Consider the following 24,508-nt stretch of genomic DNA (forward strand, 5'->3'; position numbering starts at 1 on the left):
TGAAGACGTTGAGATTTGTATCGAACATCGAAATTCTTTTCTACCTCATTTACTACACCCATCACGACTGAAATGCTACGAGGAGTACAGTGATCAACACCGGCAGTGCTAAACACGTCAGCGGTTTTTATTTTAGTCTTAGGTCCGGTCAACGGCAATCTGTGGAGTTTTAATCGAGCCTCAGTCTGCGGATTTCATCGAGTCGTCCTCTGCGTGTGATCAACAAAGCAGTCAAAAATGTAGTCCACTGGTTTATGGGCCTCTTGAGTGAGTCTATGGACTATTTGGACTCTTACTCACACAAGCGACCCATAGACTTACGCAGAGACCCAGAGACCCACATGGAGTTTCATAAAGTCTTCAGAGTCCGTGAGTTTCATTATTCGTCCTATTGGTTGAGTGACTAAAGCAGTCACACATTTGGTCACACGCTCCGAATTGTTCAATGTCCGAGTGAGGGGCGCGCGATTCCTACCCCCTCACTACTGTCAGCTCGGGCAATCAGTGAACTCGATAAATCTTTGTTTACAGCAAATTAGCATCTCTTGGTCTTCCTCAGTGGACTGCCGTCTCTAATAGCGCCACTAAATTATCTCGATCTGCGTCTTCGCTCAGGCTCGCTAATTCCGTCGCGTCGTGCGTTCCGCTCGCTGGCTGGGGCGACATTCGCAGTCACCGTCGACTAAAATGAAAGACGCCGATTTCGTTTCCGAGATTACCACTGCCGGGCTACGTACGGTGGGCACGGGGAGGGGATGAGAGCTTGGTCAGGTGGTGCTCATCCTCCCAGCGCCCCGCCAGCTGGCCCGGCCAGGGGCTAGTACCTAAACACACGCACGCACACGCATACACATGCATGGACGCGCACGCACGCACGCACACCAGCAGCCTGGTGTTAGCAATCATCATCCATTAGCAGCAGTAGCAATGATCTACTGGATGAAGGCCTCCCATATCTGTCATCCCCACCTCGCCGTCACGCAAGGCCACGAGGGTGACCAACCAAAGGGGGCAAAAGCCGCAAGAAGCATTTTAATAATTAAAGGGTTTGCAGTTTTCTAGACAACAACCATTTGTGCATGTGGTATTCGTGCCATTCATACAGCGCAAGGCTGTCACGAAAAGGCAGGGTACAGTGTGCCAGTAGTGGGCGATGATGCCGTGTGGTCTGACCTAAGTAATTAGGTTAAGGAGTAATATTTTGCCAATTTAGCAAATTTGATCCGTGACGCTGGAATGCAACGTTCTTCTCATTTTGAACGTCACCGGATCTCCAACGTCCACGGCGAGCAAACCGAACGGCGGCGCACATTAATTTACGGCTAACATGCACGCACACCGCAGTATTGACCAGGCCAGCCTTTCGGATTGGAACCGAGAAGCTCTGCAACAAGGGGCACTGCCCCAAAAAGGAATCAGCGCGACGGAGTGCACCCATGGAGAGTATCGCTCGCGCACACGCGAGCAACAACAGCAGCAGCAGCAGCAACAACGACGAGGGTGACCAGCGGCAGGGTCATTGGCAGACAGCTCGTCGCTACTCGGTGGTGGTGGCAGGAAGCCTCGAACTCGGATTAGACCGCCTTACACCGCCGCGACAAATCACTTACACTCGCACACGGGCCTCCGGCTTAGCCCCGTGGTCCCGGATCAGACTCGACTGACTGGAATGCGGCTGTGGGTGACTTGGCACGCCGACTTGGCACTGGGTTGGTTATGCGCGTCGCACGGACGACATGTGACTGCGTGGTTGCCCTAACCACAGCCGCCCTCGTCGTTGCCCAACTCTTAACGCTTCCTGTAACTGATGAGGGACCCAAAGTGAAACCCGGGTGTGTGTGTGTTTGTATATGGAGAGTGTTGGCGAAGTGCCTAGTACACTGCTCTACGAACTTGGTAACCCGAATTCGACTAACATCTGTGACAAATACTTTCACCGGTCCGGGCCCTCTCTAGGTCGACTCAGCTTAAAATGATTAACTGGTGCCGTGTATAAACATCAGGACTGGAGTGGCAAAGATGACCGGGCGTGATGCTAACCACACCACCCTCTTGTACGCCATGTTGGCCTTCATTGGTGCTCGCTAACAGCACTTGACCAACAGCCTGTTTGAGGCTACACGGGGGATCCATGTGTAATTATATTGCGTTTATATAGCAGCTGCACAATTTGCAAAACACAAAGTTGTATAAAGATGTTTTCAGCCGATAAATGTGTGTTTTACACGTGACAAGAAACCTAGAGAAACCCCACACGTGCGAGGGAGCAGCATTAGATACCGTACAGCTGGAACAGATGGAGATTGGTCCCCACTTTGCTGTACAGCATTCTCCAGGCAAGCCAGGGTATAGCTCCTCGTTAACGCTCACGGGAACGTTTGGCAACATCAATGAGATCCACAAACCCTCGCTGTATGTATGTTGAACTTCTTTCGCACTCACCATTGGAACCTCATTTGCCAGTAAAAAATATAATTGTTTTTTTACCCTTCTATCTGGCAACAAAACTGACACCTTTTTTACAAGGAGTCATGTTTGCATAGACCACAATACCTGCAGTCATAATGCAAACAAAAAACATAACTCTGATAATGTATGCACTGTCCTTGAAGTTGATTGCGCCTTTTGGCGTCATCTGGTCCAACCCATGTGAGACTAGGCTCTAAGGAAAGCTGTCTCGGGTGTGGACCAATCAACTTCAAGGACAGTGCATACATTAGCAGAGTTGTGTTTTTTTTGCATTATGACTGCAGGTATTGTGGTCTATGCAAACATGATTCCTTGTAAAAAAAGGTGTCAGTTTTGTTGCCAGATAGAAGGGTAAAAAAACAATTATCATATTCTTTCGCACTGTTCGCAGCCAACGGTGCTAATTGGAGGTGCGATTAGCACATGTGGAGGCTGCTGTCTCCGAAGCACTGGATTGCGGGCGGCCACGTGCAGCAGCGTGGCTATCACCACCACCGCCTCCTGGCTGACTGTGGGTGTGCGTGGCACGTGCCTGTAGTAGTTGGGCTTGAAGGGTCCGTTCTTGTTGATGCCCAGGTACTTGGCCTGCTCGTCCGTCAGCTCTGTCAGGTGCGCGTCGAACGTCGGCAGGTGCAGACTCGCCACGTACTCATCTGTGCACAAAGACAAAGATCCCCCATGTAGCCTCAACGGAACCATTGGGGCAACCGCTGTTCGTGAGTAGCGCCTATGAAGGTCGGCACGGCACACGAGGGTGTCGGTGGCCGGCACCATGCCCAGCTGTCTATGTTTACACATCGCACCAGGTACTCATTTGAAGCTGAGCCGACCTAGGCGAGGCCCAGGACTGGTTCTGATAATTGTCTGGTGTCGGCCATGAGCGGGAATCGAACTTGGGTCTCCGGGCACCAGATTCAAAGTGCAGCACACTAACTGCTGTGCCACCGCTCATCTGTGTACACACATACGCGCATGCAATAATTTGAAATGCATGGAGATGCACGCATCTATTTACACACACGACTGTACAGTGACACACATGCGACATGTGTACAGCTGAGCAAGTAGGATCGTGTGTAAATAAGTGGGTGAGATCAGGTGAATGGATGAGCAGGTGAGGGTGAGCAGTTTCGCAAGTGAGCCATTGAGTGGGCGAGCGAGAAACTGGGCGGGTAAGCAGGCGGGTGGGGAAGCAGTTCGGCAAGTGACCAAGTGACAGGTGAGCGAGTTGGTGAGCAGTTGAGTGGCTGGCCGAGCAAGTAAGCGAGTGGAAGCAAGCGGACATCTCTGGCGCACGTTACCCATTTTCTTGGGCAGCAGGTAGACGTCCTGCTTGTAGCGGCCCTCCGGGGCGTTGTACAGCTCAATCAGTGCCAGGGCCTGCCGGGGTGGTGACAGCAGTGAAGGGGTGGGAGAAGCGGGGGGGGGTCAGTGTGGAGAAAGGGAAGGATTTAGCACAGGTGGAGAGGTCGCCGTTCAACAGCCGACTCGTGTCTATCGCCGGAGTTAATGTACAAGGCCGCGGCACTGACCTATGATCTGATGGTCAGGAGGAGAGGGTCAATGATGCTCCTGCTGTTGTGGAGTGACTCATGCAGCCAGCTATGGCTGCAGGGTTTGGTGGTACATGTTGTTTATGTCGTTGTGAAAATTCGGTCACAGTTCCTATGATCACTGTTACATTGCTTTTATGGCCTTATTTTGGTGATTCGAAAACGTGTTTTGGTTTGGCCATGTTTGTTTGTTGTAGTACGGAGTTAGACTGATGGCCTTAATCTAAGTTGTCTTGTGGTTGTTGTTGTTTGACTTGCATCCCACTGGGATTTTTGCACACAGCGTTGGTGTATGGTGCTTTTTGTGGAATATTTTGCTGTCTTTTCCTGGATTTTCTTTTTGCACTTAGTCACATAGTCACTTTAAGATGTTTTCTTGTTCATGTTTTTGTTTCATGTTTTTTGTTGTTGCGGTTGCACCTGATTCAAGAGCCGAATGGCTCACAGGGCTATACCTAATAAATGAAACTGAATGGCACGTAAAGGACATCGAAAGCGTACCTGCGTGGTGGCGGTGATGGACAACACGAAGGACGGGACGCTGGAGCAGCTGAGATTAAGCAGGCGACCCTGAGAGCGACATGAATACGTTATCCAGCATCCCCCACACCACCCAGCATCCTCCACACAACAAACACAGTCGAGCAAGTGCCTGTGCATGTGGTACGGCGTGGCATGGTGCGATTGCTGTGTGGCTGTATGGTTTGATGTTGTGGTGTGGCTGGTGGTGTTGGTCGGTTCTCGGTGTGTATGCGAGTGTGTGTGGTGAGAGCGGTGTTCCTGTGCGGTGCACAAGTGCAGTGTCTGATGATCACAACGACGAGCAGACCGCCGGGCAGCTGAATTGCAGCAAGTTGGCACGGTGGGGGGAGCACACAGTTGGTGCACCTGCGAGCCATCTCAGTCAGTCAATCCATGGCACCTGAGTGTCCCGTGACCTCCTGCCAGCAGCGGGCCTTCCGACAATTCACGCGATGGCCTCAAAGTGCACCGAGCCTGGCACAAGCGCAGTAGTGAGGTCACCGCCACTTAGCGGGGAACGGTGGTTGCTACGTTTAGTGACGCACCTCGGCCAGCAGCAGGATGCGCTTCCCGTCGGGCCAGATGATGTGGTCGACCTGCGAGCGCACCCGCTCCCACGTGAGGTCTGGCGTGCGCAGACTCGCCTGGGGGGGTGGGGCGGGAGGGGACGGGGGGGGAGGGGACACACGATGATTCAACACACACCAGCGAGCGTGAACAAGAGAGTGTGACCGAGCGAGTGAACGAGCGAGTGAGTGAGCAACCGGGTGTGCTCACCACGTCGATCTCCGTGTTGGAGTGGCCCATGTTGCACACGATGCAGCCATTCTTCAGCCGGTCCAGGTGTTCGCGTGTCACCACGTTCTTGTTGCCTGCGGCGCCAGCGATGTTAACAATCACTCACGTGGCCCCCACCCTCCCTGTGCCCCGATGCCCCCCCACCCAAGTGCTGTGGTGACGTCACCCCCACTTCATAGAGAATGCGATTGTAAATGTTGTAGGTGACTGTGAGCAATTGTGGGCGAGTGTGAGCGAGCGTGTGTGGGCAAGTGTACGACAGTCTGAGCGAGCGAGCGTGAGCGAGCGTAGGAGAGAGTGCGTTACCCGTGCAGGTGATGACGATGTCCACCTGTCGGATCACCTCACTCAGCTTCACCACCCGGAAGCCGTCCATGCTGCAAGAGAGGGACGGCACGCGGTGAGTGTGTGTGTGTGCGACTGTGTGCCGGTGTGTGTACGCGCGAATATTTGAGCGAGTGAAAAAAATAGTTTCCGAGTGTGCAGGTGTGTAAGCGAGTGTGTGCGAGCGAGTGTGTGCGAGCGAGTGTGTGCCAGTGAGTGTGTGTCAGCGAGTGTGTCAGCGACTGCGTGCCAGCGAGTGCGAGCCAGTGTGCGAGTGTGTAAATGCACCAGGCTTGGAGGGCGCAAATCGGGTCGACCTCGGTGACATAGACCACGGCGCCCATGCCCTTCAGGGCGGCGCAGCACCCTTTACCCACCTACACAAAGACAACAAAAACAAAGATCCCACCCCCCCCGTATAGCCTTAACAGACTGTTGGGGCAAGTGCTGTTAGCGAGCACCTACGAAGGCTGGCACGGCACATGAGGGGGTGGGTGGCCACCACCACGCCTGACCGCCTTTGTGTCCCCAGTGCTGATGTTTACGCAACAAACCGGGTACTCATTTAACGTCGAGTCGACCTAGGAGAGGCCCAGGACCGGTTCGGATATTCGCCACTCGTGTTGACCGTGGGCACGAATCAAACTTGGGTCACACAGGTTCATAGCCCAGTGCCAAGCATTACCAAATCGCTCCCCGATACACATGCACACACATGCACACACATACGTACACACGCAACAAAGCGACATGCAAATGTGAAAACAAACACGCACACACTGAGAAACCTACACACACGCCACACACGCCGAGTGTCCAAATCAAATCCAAGTGATTCCTGCTCAAATGAGCATTGATGCAGTGCTTTTCTCCTGTTCACAGCCATGAGCCAATGGTGGAAATTCCTCATTCCTATGGCAGGGGCGAGTCTACCCAAAAGGCCAACCCATTGTTGACCTCTCCACAAAGTGCTCGTTTTATCAACCCAGGGAAGGATGATGAGTCAACCCCTAAACATAAATAAGATTTCTAAACGATGAGAAAAACTCATCGTATACAGAGGCACTCGGCGGCCTATGTACATTATGCAAAAACGTTGAGCATTTCCTGAAGAACTGCACCGTGCTCTTGTCTTACCCAGGATGTAACCTCGCAAACCTCTCGACCGTGAGCCACTCGCCCGGCTCTTGTGCTGATCCGCCGCCTCTCTGGATGGATAAAGCATCCTCGTTTCGTTTTGTTTCTTAGAAGATTACTTCCCAGGATTTTTTGGGTGGCCACCGAGTGGGGCTCAGAGGTCAGAGACGCTAAGTCGGCACCGCGGAGAACCAAAGTTCCATCCGCGTTTCAGCCACAGCCTGGATTTGAACCGGGTTCTAAAGTGTAGTGAGTTGACGGCCTCAACCAGGTCATCACGACACCACATTCATGTCAGCTTTGAGAATTAAAATATCAGTTTAAGAGTCATGATATGAACATGGCTATCTGTGGTAGGGCAGATGGAGAAATAGTGCCCCTTGCTATATGGGCCAGAGGTCAATTGAAGGACTCCCTGAGGTAGCTCTGTGATATCCGCTTCCACGGGCCATTCTCTAATACAAAGGGCTGCGCTGATCTGCGCAATTTGGCGATTCGTCTCACAAGGTGACACCAGGACACGCGACTCCGCTCACCTCCCCGTAGCCACACACCACCACCTGCTTTCCTCCAAACATGATGTCCGTCGTTCTCTTGAGCCTGGGGGCAACAAGGGCACACGGAACTCACAGCTCACAGCTCACAGTGGTATGATGGGCGAGTCTGTGGGTCTCTCTGCGAGTCTGTGGGTCTCTCTGTGAGTCTGTGGGTCTCTCTGTGAGTCTCTGTGCGAGTCTGTGGGTCTCTCTGCGAGTCCCTGTGCGAGTCTGTGTGTCTCTGTGCGAATCTGTGGGTCTCTCTGCGAGTCCCTGTGTGAGTCTGTGGGTCTCTGTGTGTCTCTGTGTGAGTCTGTGGGCCTCTCTGTGAGTCTGTGAATCTCTCTGTGAGTCTGTGGCTCTCTCTGCGAGTCCCTGTGCGAGTCTGTGTGTCTATGTGTGAGTCTGTGTGTCTCTGTGTGAGTATGTGTGTCTCTGTGTGAGTCTGTGTGTCCCTGTGTGAGTCTGTACGTCCCTATGTGAGTCTGTGAGTCTCTGAATGAGTCTGTGTGTCCCTGTGTGAGTCTGTGTGTCCCTGTGTGAGTCTGTGTGTCCCTCTGTGAGTCTGTGAGTCTCTGAATGAGTCTGTGTGTCCCTGTGTGAGTCTGTGTGTCTCTGTGTGAGTCTGTGGGTCTCTCTGTGAGTCTGTGGGTTTCTCTGCGAGTCTCTGTGTGAGTATATGTGTCTCTGTGTGAGTCTGTGTGTCCCTGTGTGAGTCTGTGTGTCCCTGTGTGAGTCTGTGTGTCCCTGTGTGAGTCTGTGTGTCCCTGTGTGAGTCTGTGTGTCCCTGTGTGAGTCTGTGTGTCCCTCTGTGAGTCTGTGAGTCTCTGAATGAGTCTGTGTGTCCCTGTGTGAGTCTGTGTGTCCCTGTGTGAGTCTGTGTGTCCCTGTGTGAGTCTGTGTGTCTCTGTGTGAGTCTGTGTGTCTCTGTGTGAGTATGTGTGTCTCTGTGTGAGTCTGTGTGTCCCTGTGTGAGTCTGTATGTCCCTATGTGAGTCTGTGTGTCTCTGTGTGAGTCTGTGGGTCTCTCTGTGAGTCTGTGGGTTTCTCTGCGAGTCTCTGTGTGAGCATATGTGTCTCTGTGTGAGTCTGTGTGTCCCTGTGTGAGTCTGTGTGTCCCTGTGTGAGTTTGTGTGTCCCTGTGTGAGTCTGTGTGTCCCTGTGTGAGTCTGTGTGTCCCTGTGTGAGTCTGTGAGTCTCTGTGTGAGTCTGTGTGTCCCTGTGTGAGTCTGTGTGTCCCTGTGTGAGTCTGTGTGTCCCTGTGTGAGTCTGTGTGTCCCTGTGTGAGTCTGTGTCCCTGTGTGAGTCTGTGTGTCCGTGTGTGAGTCTGTGTGTCCCTGTGTGAGTCTGTGAGTCTCTGAATGAGTCTGTGTGTCTCTGTGTGAGTCTGTGTGTCTCTGTGTGAGTCTGTGTGTCCCTGTGTGAGTCTGTGTCCCTGTGTGAGTCTGTGTGTCCCTGTGCGAGTCTGTGTGTCTCTGTGTGAGTCTGTGTGTCTCTGTGTGAGTCTGTGTGTCTCTGTGTGAGTCTGTATGTCCCTGTGTGAGTCTGTGTGTTCCTGTGTGAGTCTGTGAGTCCCTGTGTGAGTCTGTGGGTCTCTCTGTGAGTCTATGGGTCTTTGTGCAAGCCTGTGAGTCTTTGTGCGAGTCTATGGGTCGTATTCTATTATTTATTTTATTTTATTTCTACGTGACTTTACTGAAAGAACCAAAGAGTAATTCCTACAGTCACGAAAGCTTCAAATCAAGTTTGAACCACCTCTACGGGGAGGATTTCCACACAACTCACACTGAACTTCAAATTTAGCGATCTTTGGAAGAACGTAATCAACCAGGTAAAGTGTTAACTGTTGTGTTAGCCGACTCTCTGTGTTGCATTGCATTACATTTCTAAGTTAACTAGGTTTGTTTACTCAATCATTCATACTTGATGACGGTTGCTTGTGTTGGAATCGAAACGTCGTATTCTATTATTTATTTTACCGAAAGAACCAAGGGGTAGAGTCTATAGGTGTTCATGTGTAACCCTGTGCATCTCCGCGAGTCTTAGGTGTTCATCGGTGCATGTGATGCTAGGCAGGTGCGCTTGGGCCTACCCGTCCAGGATGGACTCGCGGCAGCTGTAGAGGTTGTCAAACTTCTGCTTGGTCACCGAGTCGTTGACGTTCATGGCCGGAACGCACAGCTTCCCGCCCTTGGACAGCTGGTACAGCCTGCGCACGCACAGCCGCGCACACACACACGCGTAGGTGTGTGGGCGTGCGTGGGTGTGTGGGCGTGCATGGGCGTGCGTGGGCGTGCGAGGCGTACCGGTGCACGCCCGTGACGCTCTCCTCCACGATGCCCTTCACCTTCTTGAACGTGTCCGGGTACTTCTTGTACATCCAGTGCGTGAGATCCCCCCCATCATCCAGGATCTGGGGGAATGGGTGCACGAGGGGTCGGGGAAGGCATCAACCACGATGTCAGAGCAAGTAATTTCCAGTGTGAGTGTAAATATGCAACAGTGTGCATATGTGTAGGAGAGTGATCATGTGAGTGTGCTAATGACAGGGTGACACCTGCTGGCCGGAAAGGGAATCACGGGTATGGGCACGGTTAAGTACCAACCAATCAGAGAAGGAGGTGTATCTGGGGCAAGGTAACAGTTGGAGTTAGCCGAGATACTCCGGGAACCTGCTCGAAGGTTCCACGAGAGGGCATGGCCGGAGGCGGGGCCTAGCCACGCCTGGGGGGATATAAGGGGGAGCGGACCCGGGGCTCCTGGGTCCTGGCTGCGTCGCTGCTCGCCGACATCTCTCTCAGTCGACCGGCCACGTGGAAGATCTCCTGCGTGGTTTCCATTGCCGTCATCGTCACGCCGCCAGCCAGCGGCGTAGCCGAGTGAGGGCGATGGGACCACACCGAGTGATCGGCTGTGTGTCGAGTGAGGGCGATGGGACCACACTGAGTGATCGGCTGTGTGTGTAGCCAGTAGAAGTGTTAATACCTAGAGTTATACTCAGTGTGAGGAAGAACAAGTGTTGGGCTGTGTTGTGCCCAGTGTGAGTAATAAAGAAGAAGTACTCTCTACACGACGTGTCGTGGAAGTCGCTCATTACAAGTGTGTAGTAGTGACATCGGGGATGTCACTGTATGGTGCCGGCCTGGAAGGGTCGTGCCATTCGATGTGTCTCCATCGTGGACAGCACCGTGTGGGTGGCTGTGTGTAGCACCAGCCCTAGCGGGGCTTGGCGAGCACTGGGAGAGTGCGGGCACCACGCACAGCGTGTGGTGGGGGCTCCCCCGAGGGAGAGGGGGTGAGTGTCAGCCCAGGGGCAGGGTTGCCCCGGGCCGTGGCACTCTGGTTGACCCCGTAGACACGTGATCCAAAATTTCCACACAGGGGGCCCCAAGTAGGGGGACTAGGGGGTGATAACGTGTCCGGAGGGAGCTCTTGAGAAGGATCGAGAGGGAACGAGAATGTTCGGGAAGGCGGACGGGGCCGAGGGCAGAGCGGCCCCCACCGGAGAGGGATATAAGTCGGGTCCCTGAGAGGGACCGGGGTCGCTGCATTCTACAAACTCGAAGCTCAACATCTACAAGCGGGAAGCTCAACATCTACAAGCGGGAAGCTCTACGTCTCAAGCTGAAGCTCTCTGTCCTACGAGGCAACCACGGGGTCGGAGACCCGAGTGAGAGATCGACCCTTTGGAGCAGTAACTCGCTGTAGTCTGGTAAAGGGGCAGTTACCCCTGTGTGTTACGGTGTTACGGTGTTACAAGTAAAAGTGTTGCCTCTAAAAGGAACGACGTCTGCAACTCAGTTGGACCCACTACAAGTGTTTTAGAAGTGAGTGCATGTATGAGCGAGTGAGTGTGTGAGCAAGTGAGTGTGTGAGCAAGTGAGTGTGTGAATGATTGAGTGAGCGATTTAGTGGGTGAGTGAGTGTGTGTATGAGCGAGTGAGTGTGTGAGCAAGTGAGTGCGTGAGCAAGTGAGTGTGTGAGCAAGTGAGTGTGTGAATGATCGAGTGAGCGATTTAGTGGGTGAGTGAGTGTGTGTATGAGCGAGCGAACTAGTGCATGAGCGAGTGAGTGTATGAGCGAGTGAGTGTGTGAGCAAGTGAGTGTGTGAATGATCGAGTGAGTGATTTAGTGGGTGAGTGTGTGTATGAGCGAGCGAGCTAGTGCATGAGCGAGTGAGTGTATGAGTGAGTGAGTGAGTGTGTCAGCAAGTGAGTGTGTGAATGAGCGAGTGAGTGATTTAGTGGGTTAGTGAGTGTATGAGCGAGTGAGTGTGTGAGCAAGTGAGTGTGTGAATAAGCGAGTGAGTGATTTTGTGGGTGAATGTGTGTATGAGCGAGCGAGCAAGTGCGTGAGCGAGTGAGTGTATGAGTAAGTGAGTGTGTCAGCAAGTGAGCGTGTGTAAATGAGCGAGTGAGTAATTAAGTGAGTGAGTGAGTGCATGAGTGAGTGTGTGAGCAAGTGAGTGTGTGAATAAGCGAGTGAGTGATCTAGTGGGTGAGTGAGTGTGTGAGCGTGCACGGCACCATGTTGGGCTGCCAGCCCTCGCGGGTGAGGCAGCGGTTGATGCACCACCAGAAGTCGTCCTCAGACTCACCCTTCCATGCAAACACCGGGAACCCTGCGCTCACACAGCACACACGAACAGAAATATCCCCCGTATAACCTTAGCGGACTGTTGGGCCAAGTACTGTTAGCGAACACCTATGAAGGTCGGCACGGCATACAAGGGGGTAGGTGGCCAGCACCACGCCGGGCCCCTTTTGTCTTCCTAGTGGTAATGTTTACACACCACACCAGGTACTCATTTGAGGCTGAGTTGACCTAGGGGAAGCCTAGGACCAGTTCAAAGAATCGTCACTGGTGTTGGCCGTGAGTGGGAATTGAACACAGATTGCCGGGTTCATAGCGCAGCGTGCTAACCGCTACACTATCACTCCCCACACACAGCACACACAGCGCCGTTGTGTAGCGCACACGCCATTTATTAATTAATGTTATTATGATTCCGATTGTTTACCCAGGAAGGCTACACTGAGTCTAGGACATCCTGCAAAGCTTTCGCAGTAGGGGGGGCAACATTGATGCTGCCGTATGCGATCCCGATGGAGTGATTTGCTGGGAAATTTATTTCGCAATGGTATGTTTAGCCAATACTAGTTACAGCTAGAAGGAGAGTTAATGTTTCGTTCGTGCAGCGGGAGAGAGTTGCAGATGACAGGAGCAGCCGCGCAGCCACAGTGTGCGGCGCGAGAAGTGTGAGTGATGTGCGTGTGTGCACAGTGACCGCTCTGTGAGTGTGTGTACCGAATAAGTGGGCGTGCGTGCGATCGTGTGACTGTGTAAACAAGCCCACCACCCTCATTCTACTCCCCACCCCCACACTCACCGGCCTCTGCAAGCGCTGCGGCCACCTCGTTCTGTGTGGAGTAGATGTTGCACGCGGCCCAGCGGCACTGAGCCCCCAACGCCGTCAGAGTCTCGATCAGCACCTGCACACGGGGACGCAGGGACAAGGTGACGACACGGGGTCACGGAACACACACACACAGAGTACCGGGGACACGGAGAGCCACGTACGTGGAGACATGGGTTTACAGGGGATGCGGAGACGTGAGGGACACGGGGTCATGGGACCGTGGAGACGCGAGTGACGTGGGGACACAGGGTCGTGGGAAAGTGGAGACACGGGGACGTGGAGACACGGGGACGTGGAGAGACGGGGGCACTGTCCCACACGCTCTTCAACACACACTCAAATACCCACACACACCCACCAATATCCCCCCCCTGCCTCTGAAAAGCTCCACAAATATAGCCTACATAGACTGATAGAGCAAGTGCTGTAATTGAGCACCTATGAACGCCAGCATAACACACAAGGGGGTGGGTGGCTATACCTCCTGCACCAGGTTATCATTTCAGGCCGAGTAGACCTACAGGAGGCTTAGGACAGGTTCATATATTCACCACTGATGTGAGCCATGGTCGGGAATCAAACTCGTGCCCACGTGTACCTGTGTGTGTGTACCTGTGTGTGTGTACCTGTGTGTGTACCTGTTTGTGTATGTGTGTAGCCGTGGCCTTAACGTGCACATAGCCTGGCACAAGCGCCATGGTGCAGTCTCCGCTACTTAGTGGCGAATAGCGGTTGTTGTTGTGCCCGTGCCCGTGCCCATGTGTGTACCCACTTGTACGTGCCCGAGCGTGCGTGTACCCGTGCATGTGTGCCCATGTGCGTGTGTGTGCCCATACTGCGGACTGGGCGGTGATGTGAGTGCAGCCAACGACGCGGGCGCCTGCAAGCGGCTTGTCTCCCTGCGCACGCTTCCGCAGCGCCATCAGCGCCGGCATCTCTACACACAGATACACATGTATACACACGTATACACACGTATACACACGCATGCATACACAAAGACAAATATCCCCCCTAAAGCCATAATCGAGTGTTGGGCCAAGTTCTTTTTGCGAGCACCTATGAAGGACAGCACGGTACATACAAGTGAGATGACCAGCACCACACCTTGCCCCCTTTGTCTCCCCAGTGCTGATGTTTACTACACACCGCACGAGTTACTCATTTAAGGTCATTAAAGGCCAAATGCTAGGTGAGGCACAAGACCGGTTCCGATGTCCGCCACTGACATTGGGTGTGAGCAGGAACCTCGGGTCACCGGGTTCGTAGAGCAGTGCACTAATCACTGTCCCACCGGTCCCCCCCACAAAGACGAGGGTGCCGGTTGCGAGTTGAGATTATTCAGGTCTGGGGTTGTGCAATCACGATTCTGGGTTCATGGGTCATGGGTTCATGATCTTGGGTTCACGAGTCGTGTGTTTATGATCATGGGTTCAACAGTCGTGTGTTGTGGTTCCCCACGTCCCCACGTCATCGTCCCCACGTCGTGCAATCATTGTCGTCAACTGGTTTGCAGTCTTATCACATCATCAGCAGCAGCCAGGAGGTGATGCTACGTGGAGGCGGTGGCGATAGTTGTGGTTGTGGAGGTGGCTGCTGGGTTCTGTGTGGCAGCGGTGCTGCTGTGTGGTGATGGTGGTGCTAATGAGTGGATGGTGATGGCGGTGGTGCTGGGTGCGGTGCTGGGTGGCGGTGCTGATGTGTGGTGATGGTGGTGCTAATGAGTGGATGGTGATGGCGGTGGTGCTGGATGGCGGTGCTGCTATGTGATGGTGGTGCTAATGAGTGGATGGTGCTGGGTGCGGTGCTGGGTGGCGGTGATGTTAGCGTGGTCGCGTCTCCGCACCTTGCTCCGCAATCTCGATCTCGCGCCGCCCGAACTCCGCCTGCTTCACGTTCTTGACGCAGAAGTCACTTCCTCCCCGCGAGTTGAGTTGATTCTTCTCCCGCGGAGACACCTCATCGTCAGAGCTCTCCGAGTACGACGCTGCTACAATACACACGCGCACTCGTGTCACCTCGTCAGCCTCTACGCACACACACCAACACCCGCCATTCGTCACCAAGGGACAGTGACGTCGCCAAGGCGCCTGTGCGAGGCGCACTTTGAGGCCACGTGAAGTGTCAAAGGCTCACTGACAGGAGATCACGGGACAGATCCAGGTGGGTTAGCTGGCTGAGATGACTGGTAGATGCACCAGCTGTATCCCCTACTGTGCCAACTTGCTACATATTAGCCGCTTGGCGCTCCGCTCGTTGTTGTGAGTGTCGCTCCTCTGCCCTGAGTTGTTGTTGGAGGATGACTGCTTCCATCTGCCCAGTAGCGTCCTTCATGAGCCTCCTCGACAGAGGCCGATCTTGACACCACTGGTACGAGTCTTCAGCAAGTCCACTCAGCTCCACATCCTCCCATACCACATCAGTCCATCTCTCCCCAAGCCCATGTCGTGCCCATTTAGCTCCCTATATGCGGCCAAACAGAAGCTGCTTAGGCATGCGGTGGATGGGCATGCGGGCTACATGACCCAGCCTGCCGGAGGAGCTCACTGATGGGAATGTGTCCAGATCTTTGAAGGATTTGTGAGCTCCTTGCACAATCCAGCCTGGTTAAACGCAGGATGGTTCGTAGACAGGCCCAGCATGAATGTTTCTAACCGGTGCAAATGTTCCACCAGAGGGATCCACGTTTCACAAGCAAAGAGAAGGGAGGGCATGAATGTGGCTAAGAAGACCCGAAGCTTCGTGCGGAGCGACAGACAAGGTAGCTTCCGCACAGCTTTACGCAGCCGATGAAAAGATAATGCCGCCCGACTGATTCGGAGTGAGACCTCTGCTGTCAAACAGGAGCTGGTCATAAACACACTGCCCAGGTATGGGAAACTCCACTCTCTCCACAACTGCTCCATCACCAATCGGGAGCTGAGGGGGCGGAGTGTTTGATGGCACAAAATACCCAGGCTGATGGTAAGACCCCTACAAACACACACACACTTGTACATACACACAGACGAAAATCTCCCATATAGCCTTTACAGGCTGTTGGGGCAAGTCTTGTTAGCGAGTAGCACCTATTTAGGCCAGCATAGCACATAATGGGGTGGAGTGGCCAGCACCACGCCCGGCCGCCTTTTGTCTCCCTCCCAGTACTGATGTTTATGTATCTCAAGAGGTACTCATTGAAGGATGAGTTGACCTAGGAAAGGCCCAGTACCGGTTTGGATATCAAACTTGGATCGCCGAACTCGCAATACAGAGCGCCAACCGCTACACTACCGCTCCCCACACACACACTCATACACACGCACGCCCCACCTCACCAGCCTGATCCCCCAAATCCTGATCTCTATCCCTCAGTGACTCCCCACCGCTCCCCACCCTTTGCACGTCGTACCCGAGCTGTAGCTGTCGGTGGAGGACTGCGAGATGGAACGAGAGAGCGAGCGTCGTCCAGTCTTGACGGGACGACGCTGGAACTCCAGCTGCTGGTCAGCAAACTGGATTTGCTGTGTGAGCCATGAGAGATTGGAGGGGGGGGTGGGGGGCGAGGGTGGTTTAATAGGTCATTCAGGGTCAGCCCCCCTCTTGCCCCCGATTAAGGCAACCCAGGCCAAACAACTGGTCTCACGGCCATTATCATTGGCCTGGTGGTGGTAGCGATGTTGTTGATAGAGGGTGGATGTGGGTGCCGGGTAGTGGCAGGTGGTGGAGTTAGGTGGTGGGAGGTTGGTGGTGGTGCGGGAGTTAGTGGTGGTGGCAGTGCTAGGTGGTGCTGGTTGGTGCGGAGTAGTGCTGGGTGTATGTTGAACTTCTTTTGCACCATATGTAGCCAAACACGCTAATCGGAGGTGCGGGGGAAGGACAACAAACTAAAAACAAAAAGGAGTAAATGTGTTTTCAATCTAGATTTAAAAGTCCATAGCTCCAGGTGCTTCCTAATATCAGAAGGAAGACCGTTCCAGACGGCCACAGAAGTGCATTTGAAAGTGTGGTTGGTGGTGCTGGTCCGGTGATGATGGTGGTTGTATTGGTGGTGGCAGTGATGGTGGCGGTGATGGTGGTTGGCGGTGATGGTGGGTGGTGGTGGTGTCGGTACTGGGTGGTGGTGGTGGTTGGTGATGGTGGAGGGTGCAGGGTGGTGGTGGATGTTGGTGGCGGTGCTGAGTGGTGGTGGCGGTTCTGGGTGATGACCGTGGCGATGTTTCGGATTATTTATTCCTGTGAGTGGGGGAAGCAGCACATTCTGTTCTGAGGAGAGAGGGTGGTCGGCATGGGAACCGGGTGTGGGGGTCGTGAAGATTAAACAGCACATACGTATGCATCCACACACACACTCCCCCACACACCGCACACACCCACACGCACCCACCTACAAAGACAAAGAGCTCCCTGTAGACCGTCTGTCAAAGTGGTTAAACAGTGTTAGCGGGAACCTTTGAAGGACAGCACAGCACACAAGAGATTGGGGTGGCCAGCACTAAAAATCGACCTAGGGTAGTCCCAGGACCGGTTTAGATATTCTTCACCCACGTTGGTGGCCGTGGGCGGGAATCGAATTTGCGTCGCCGGGATCGTAGCGCAGTGCGCCAACCGCTGCACCACCACTCCACCGTATGGAGCGTATGCGCACAAACAGACTTCGGAAACCTTGCCAAGGTGCGCACTGCGGGTCTGGCACCCCCCCCACGCACTGTACTGTTACACCTTCCATCATGCCCAGTGCAAAGTCGCAGGCGGGTTCATTTAACACTCAGAAGGACCCCAAATGTCAGCTGGGATTGCGGTGTACCCCACAGGAACCCTGTCACTGATGTCGGCGTGCGCCAGGGGTTACGCAACGTCCATGGGGCTTGAGTGAGCGGCGGAGGACAAAGCGAGCGGAACCGTACAGCTCCCCCACGCCATCTCCAGCCTCTCTCTCCCTGACATTTACCCAAGCCACGGTCACCGTCAAGGATGACAGTTGTCCCACCTTTCAACATACAAACAATCCGAGTCAATCGGCTGATCACGTGTGGTTAGGTAAAGTGCGGGTACTCCGACACCTCTTCCCAGACATCTGCTCAGCGTGGAAGGGCAGGCAAAATGCCATGCAGAGGGGCTTTCTCGAACTCCCTCGAAGTGGAGATCTTGGGTGGGTGAATGGGTGTATCTGCAATTCAGCAACTCTCAGACAAATCAACAGAAAGGCTAAGTCACTGACAGGTGAATCTCCATTAGTTGCTCTTCATAGGCCATATGCAAGAGGAACTGGAGAGTGACATTGTATCGGGTCTTCCTAAGGCCTCACGGAACGGGAGCGGACGTACAAATAACGGAAGTGACACTCGGGGGATCGGTTGGGAACGGGATTAATAGCTTCTAAAAGAGCCACAGGATAGAGCGAGCTCGCTCACGCGCCTGAGGCTCGAGGATTGTTGGTAGCAAACTAAATGGCTGGATTCTAGAGTTGAAGCTTTCGTGACTGCAAGGATTCATACTCTAAGTTCTTTCGGTGAAGTCACATAGGTAAAAAATGAAATTAAAATTAATAAAAATAAAATAATAAAAATCACGACGTTTCGGAGGCAACACAAGTCTCCGTCATCAGGTGGGACCATCACAGCCAGATTCACTTGATACAGCAAATCTAGCTGTGACGGTCCCACCTGATGACGGAGACTTGTGTTGCCTCCGAAACGTCGTGATTTTTTTTAATTTTATTTTTATAAATTTTAATTTCATTTTTTACCTACGTGACTTTACCGAAAGAACTAAGAGTATAAATGGCTGGAGTCGGGCTGCGGGATTCTGGACTCTGATCGCCGCGGCGAGATGCGCCTCTTCACAAAGCGCAGCGCTCGGTGAACACGAAGTGGCCCAGCAGTGGCGCACTCACTGCTCATGGCAGAGGTTTGCGGTTGAAATTCGGTAGGGCTGCCCTGGTTGTAACCGCGGTGCGTAACAGCATCAATCGTACAAATGCTGCATGCCGTCTGCGTCAAAGTGGACGTTACAGATCCCCGTGAATTTGAAACTAGTAGGAGGCCATTGTGTGCCGGCGTTACAGTCCCAAGTTTTAGACCGAAAAATTACTAAATATGGGTTCCACGTAGAAACAGCACTCCCTCCTGGCAAACTCCAGATGCAGGGACATGGGCTGACTGGCATCACGCACAGCCCTTTTGTCAATCCACTGCTGCTCGAGGGCATTCCCGTGAAGTGCGCGGTGTGGTGGTGGTTGATTTGGCCATACTTCACCACACTGATTTGTGTGGCTTGGCGAATTTGGGGAGCATAGACATGGGAGCAAAGCAAGTACCAGACAGCAATGGATGTTTTTCTGCACTGCCCTCTGCTGCCCACTAAATAGCACAGGCCCCTGGTGGCCTATTGCAAACCTGTGCGTGCATTCCGGTCGCCCATCCACGGGCTAACCGGCCTTCTCCCCGCTTAACTTCTGAGAAGTGACAAGACCGGGCACATTCCAGGTAATTTGGTTTATGGGTGGAACATTCAAATAAAGTTGCCAAATGTAAAACTTTCCATGCAAGGCACGACTTATCAAAACAACCCAACAAAGTCAAAGGGGCGGCAGGGTGGCGGTGCGGTGGTGACGCTCACGCCTCACAGCAAGAATTTCCTGGCTTCAATTCCCAATTCAGGTGCCTCTCTTTGTGTGGTGTTTGTTCGTTCTCCCCTTGGTCTGCAGTGTGGGTGAGCGAGTGAGTGGGAGTCAGCGTGTGTGAATGAGTGCAGTTGGTACGTTCTCCCACTGATCTGCAGAGTGTGAGTGGGTGAATGAGTGGAAGTCAGCGTGTGTGAATGAGTGCAGTTGGTACGTTCTCCCACTGATCTGCAGTGTGGGTGAGCGAGTGAGTGGGAGTCAGCGTGTGTGAATGAGTGCAGTTTGTACGTTCTCCCACTGGTCTGCAGAGTGTGAGTGGGTGAATGAGTGCAGTTGGTACGTTCTCCCACTGATCTCCAGAGTGTGAGTGGGTGAATGAGTGGAAGTCACGTGTGTGAATGAGTGCAGTTTGTACGTTCTCCCAATGGTCTGCAGAGTGTGAGTGGGTGAATGAGTGGGAGTCAGCGTGTGTGAATGAGTGCAGTCTGTACGTTCTCCCACTGGTCTGCATAGATTTCCTGGGGTTCTCCAGTTTTCATCCATAGCATTAATATCCCAGTGTAACCGATATTGGTCATACATCCCAAAGGAAAACAATTACGCAGCAAATCACTCAATTGGGATCACGCACGGCAGAGTCATTGATAATTATTCAAGTAATCCATCCTCTGTGTATCATTTTACCCATCGCTATTCGTTTTTCTCAGTCATTCTGTTGTTTACGTATGATTGAGTTCATGTACAAGTGAGTTCATGTAGGAGTGAGTTTACGGTCGAGTGAGTTCATGTCGGAGTGAGTTTACATGCGATTGTTTTATTTATCCCTCGATGCAACTTCCTCTGTCATTTTCTGCTGACTCCAGCTTGGGGCTAGACACCTTTGTAGATAAAAAAAACAGCTTCACGGCTCATCTGGGTTCTTCCAGATCTAATATCTACTAAATAATCAGACAGCCAGCCCAGCCATAGCCAGCCCAGCCCCTACCCTCTCTTTGTGCCCCTCAACAAGGCACTGTTGCCTGCAACGTCAGCCTCGCGATTAACACTGTCTGCTAACTTAACTTCAACGAAACTGTTATGAGGCAGTGTTAACACGAAGGCATTCGCGTTAACATAAATATGTATTACTGAAGCCATCAACAGAAGGTTTGTAGTGGATCTAATGATCCTTTGGCACGTGATATGTTGGTCAGACACCACAAATATATTAAATACTCCTAAACACAACTGTCGGCTTGCCAACAAGGACACTCAATTGATTTTGATAACGTTGAGGTTATGTGCGAAACTTGTTACTACTGGCCAAGACTAATTAGAGAGTCTATTAAAATCGACAGAAATACTTTTTTACCGTTCTAATAGCGACAGACTTAGTGCTGCTTGGAAGCGTATTATCAAGTAATACACTATTCAACTGCATGCCTATACAGGGTAGGGGCCCAAAAACGTCAGAATGTACATACATAATGGACCTACATAATGTACATAAATGATGGACATTATGTTGATTAACTGTGAATAACCCAACCAATAATAGATATCCATTGTCATTTATATGAATATATATTAACCCCCCCCCTTACCCCTGGTCTTCACAAGTGATGACATCACATGTATCCCTCTATTTAAGACCGAAACATTAGGATTCTCCACAACTATGGCTGTCGCCTGATGAGGCTAGTTGTAATTACCGGTGAAACGTCGTACTTGAATTGTAAATGTTGTGGGTTTACTCGCCACCACTCCGGTGTGTTGAACTAGTAATCAATCGGCATGTTTAGTTTACGTGACAAACCTTACTAATTTGCTGCGTCGGGTGGTAACGGGGTTAACGACACATTTATATTTACGCGATCAAACCCAAACAAAACCTCTATTACTAAGGCAGTGTGAATGGCGAGCGTTGCGAGGTCTGGATAAGCGTGCTGTTTTACAAAACTGCCGACCCCGTCCCTCTGTTTGTTGAATTGTTATCACAGGGAGCGAGAGCGCGTGATTCACACATCACCAATCTGAGCAAGCACTGGGGCCCCCATCTCACTATCTCCCACAGAGACGTCAAGTTTCATTCCTGTGCCACTCCAAAAAATAAAGACCCACCCACCCCCCCCCCAATGTAGCCTTGAACAGCCTGTTGGGGCAAGTGCTGTTAGCAGGCACCTTATGAATGCCAGCACTGCGCACGGGAGGGTGGGTGACCATAACCAAGCCCGGCCGCCTTTGTCTCCCCAATGCTGATGTTTACAAACCACATCAGGTACTCATTTGAGGCTGAGTCGACCGAGAGGAGGCCCAGGATCGGTTACAATAATCGTCACTGATATTGGGCTGTTAGCGGGAATCTAATTCAGGTCACTGGGTTCGTAGTGCAGCGCGCTAACCGCTACAACAGCTGCCATTCACCACAAAGTGGTGGAGACGTCACCACAGCGCTTGTGCCAGGCTATGTGCACTTTAAGGCCACGTGAAGTGTCGAACGCCCGCTGGAAGGTCATGGGACAGGCCCAGGTGCCATGGGTCGACTGACTGAGACGACTGGCCGATGCACCACCTGTGCCCCCTACTGTGCCATTTTTCTGTGTTCTAGCCACCCGGCGGACCGCTCCACACAGTCAGACACAGTCAAACACGCACACACACAACATGAAACATACACACACAACCGCTCACAATAACCCAGGTACACACCGGGGCGTCGCAGTGGCGAATTTTTTACTCCCACGCCTGGTATGCGCAGGTTGTGGTTTCGGTCCCGACCTTGATGCGTGTATATTTGGAGTTTGGTGGATTTTTCACCGGGTCCTCCGGTTTTTCCCTCCACATTAGAAGCATGTGTTTAGAGTAGTTGGCTGTTTTAAATTTCCACATGATAAGCCACTTCGTTGAGTTATCATTTTTGACCAGGTCGCTTCTGAAAAAGAGCTGCCGAGCTCAGTGAGTCTTACCGAGTAAAATAAAATAAAAATGTTCAGTTTAGTTTCACTGACAAATTCCCCATGTGCCGCCGACACAAAGTGTGGGCAATTGCTGTTAGTCAGCATGATAAACACTGCTGCAGATACTCCTTTAAGGCCGAGCCGACCTACAGGAAGCCAAGAATGACATTGGCAATGACCTGGAATCAATATTTGGCAGTGCACTAATCATTATGCCACCGCTCCTCACGTGGAAGAAACACACTTCGACAAATACTCCCGTGCACACACACACACCTTGCACAAACACACGCTCCTCAGACACGCACACACACCTCAGACACTCTCACGTCCACATTGCATACACACACACACAACTCCACACGAGGGGGTGGGTGGCCAACATCACGCCCGGCCGCCTTTCTCTCCCCAGTGGCGATGTTTACACATCGCACCAGGTACTCATTTGAGACTGAGTCGACCTAGGGGAGGCCCAGGACCGGTTCAGATAATCGTCACTGGGTGTTGGCCGTGAGCGGGAATCGAACCCGGGTTGCCAGGTTCGTAGCGCAGCGCGCTAACCGCCACACCACCGCTCCCCACACGCACCTGCACACACACACACATGAACTATTACACACACACATTCTTGGTTCTTTCGGTAAAGTCACGAAAGAATCAAGAATATGAATCCCTGCAGTCACGAAAGTTTTAAATCAAAATTTATTACACACACACAAAGATCCCCCGTACAGCCTCTCACACACACACACGCCCCCACTCACCCACATTGATAACCCTCCAACACGCACACACACTCGCACGTACGCACGAACCTTGACTATCTCGCACACACCTCGCCACACACACACACAACGCCCATTCACCACTCAGTGATGGTGACGTCACTACGGCGCATGTGCCAGGCTAGGTGTACCTTGAGGTGCAAGGTGCACCGACCTCACATACGCACCTACACTAATACAGCACTCTCCCACACACACGCAAGGCCGGCACGGCACACGAGGGAGTGGGTGTCCAACACCACGACCGGCCGCCTTTGTCTCCCCCAATGCTGAAGTTGACACACCGCACCAGGTACTCATTTAAGGCCGAGTCTACCTAGTGGAGGCCCAGGATTGTGCCCCCAGCGGGCGCACATTCATACACGCCGCGACACACACACACACACCGACACACACAACGCGCACACACTGACACACACAAAACGCACACAACACGAACACACAACGCGCAAACACAACACGCACAACGCGCACACACTGACACACACACACTGACACACACCGACACACACAACGCGCGCACACCGACACACAGACACACACCGACACACAGACACACAACGCGCACATACTGACACACACACCGACACACACACACAAGACGCACACACCAACACACACAAGGCGCACACACTGACACACACAAAACGCACACAACACGAACACACAACGTGCACACACTGACACACACAACGAGCAAACACCGACACACACAACGCGCACACACTGACACACACACTGACACACACAACGCGCACACACTAACACACACAAGACGCACACAACACGAACACACAACGCGCACACACGACACACACACTGACACACACACCGACACACACACTGACACACAACGCGCACACACAACGACACACACAACGACACACACTGACACACACACTGACACACACAACGACACACACAACGACACACACACTGACACACACACCGACACACTGACACACCGACACACACACACTGACACACACCGCGCACACACCGACACACACATTGACACACACTGACACACACACACTGAGACACACAACGACACACACAACGCACACACGACACACATAACGCACACACACCGACACACAACGCATGCACTGACACACATTTGACTCCTGCAGTCAGGACAAAAGCGCGACACCGGTAGGGATACGAATACCACCACCACCAACCACCATCACCACCACCACCACGACGACGACACTATCATCCCTCGTGCGAGCGAGTCCACCCCTCTCCACCGTCGCTGCCTCTCGCCGCTCACCTTGCGAACCTTCACTTCGCTCTTGGCCTGCGCGCTGGCGGGAGCCTCCTTCTCCACGCTGTTGTCCGCCATCGCTGTGCCTCGGTGGAGGAGATGGGTGGGGGGGGACTGTGGAGGAAGGAGGGGGCGGGGCTTGGGAGGGGCGTGGC

At 52.8% G+C, this 24,508-nt stretch overlaps 1 protein-coding gene across 2 annotated transcripts; it reads right to left on the reverse strand.

Annotated features, from left to right (window-relative positions):
- Window positions 1-24,478, reverse strand: LOC144731816 (S-adenosylhomocysteine hydrolase-like protein 1). 2 transcript variants are annotated; one of them, XM_078613082.1, is made up of 17 exons: window positions 24,360-24,478; window positions 16,150-16,261; window positions 14,605-14,745; window positions 13,595-13,695; window positions 12,729-12,831; window positions 11,866-11,960; window positions 9,646-9,752; window positions 9,432-9,548; window positions 7,340-7,403; window positions 5,955-6,043; window positions 5,649-5,719; window positions 5,322-5,416; window positions 5,090-5,188; window positions 4,524-4,592; window positions 3,771-3,849; window positions 3,002-3,122; window positions 1-824 (listed from the first exon to the last, which is right to left on the reverse strand). In XM_078613082.1, the coding sequence occupies exons 1-17, from the start codon at window positions 24,429-24,431 to the stop codon at window positions 818-820; spliced, it is 1,542 nt and encodes a 513-aa protein (XP_078469208.1). In that variant the 5' UTR covers window positions 24,432-24,478; the 3' UTR covers window positions 1-817. The 2 variants fall into 2 exon arrangements, with proteins under 2 accessions (XP_078469208.1, XP_078469207.1); XM_078613081.1 differs by having other exon boundaries at window positions 14,605-14,748.
- Between the last annotated feature and the right edge of the window lie 30 nt (window positions 24,479-24,508).

The sequence above is a fragment of the Lampetra planeri genome, chromosome 40 (assembly GCF_965212315.1).
Source record: "Lampetra planeri chromosome 40, kcLamPlan1.2.h2, whole genome shotgun sequence".
Taxonomy (NCBI): domain Eukaryota; kingdom Metazoa; phylum Chordata; class Hyperoartia; order Petromyzontiformes; family Petromyzontidae; genus Lampetra; species Lampetra planeri.

What these genes read in the sequence shown, in the direction of transcription:
- LOC144731816 (XM_078613081.1), bottom strand. Translation starts at nt 24,431, where the DNA reads ATGGCGGACAACAGCGTGGAGAAGGAGGCTCCCGCCAGCGCGCAGGCC. An exon ending in GATCGAGATTGCGGAGCAAG is followed by an intron (nt 13,696 to 14,604) that starts GTGCGGAGACGC and finishes ATCTGTGTGTAG; the next exon opens with AGATGCCGGCGCTGATGGCG. An exon ending in CATCGTCATCACCTGCACGG is followed by an intron (nt 5,417 to 5,648) that starts GTAACGCACTCT and finishes CTGGCGCCGCAG; the next exon opens with GCAACAAGAACGTGGTGACA.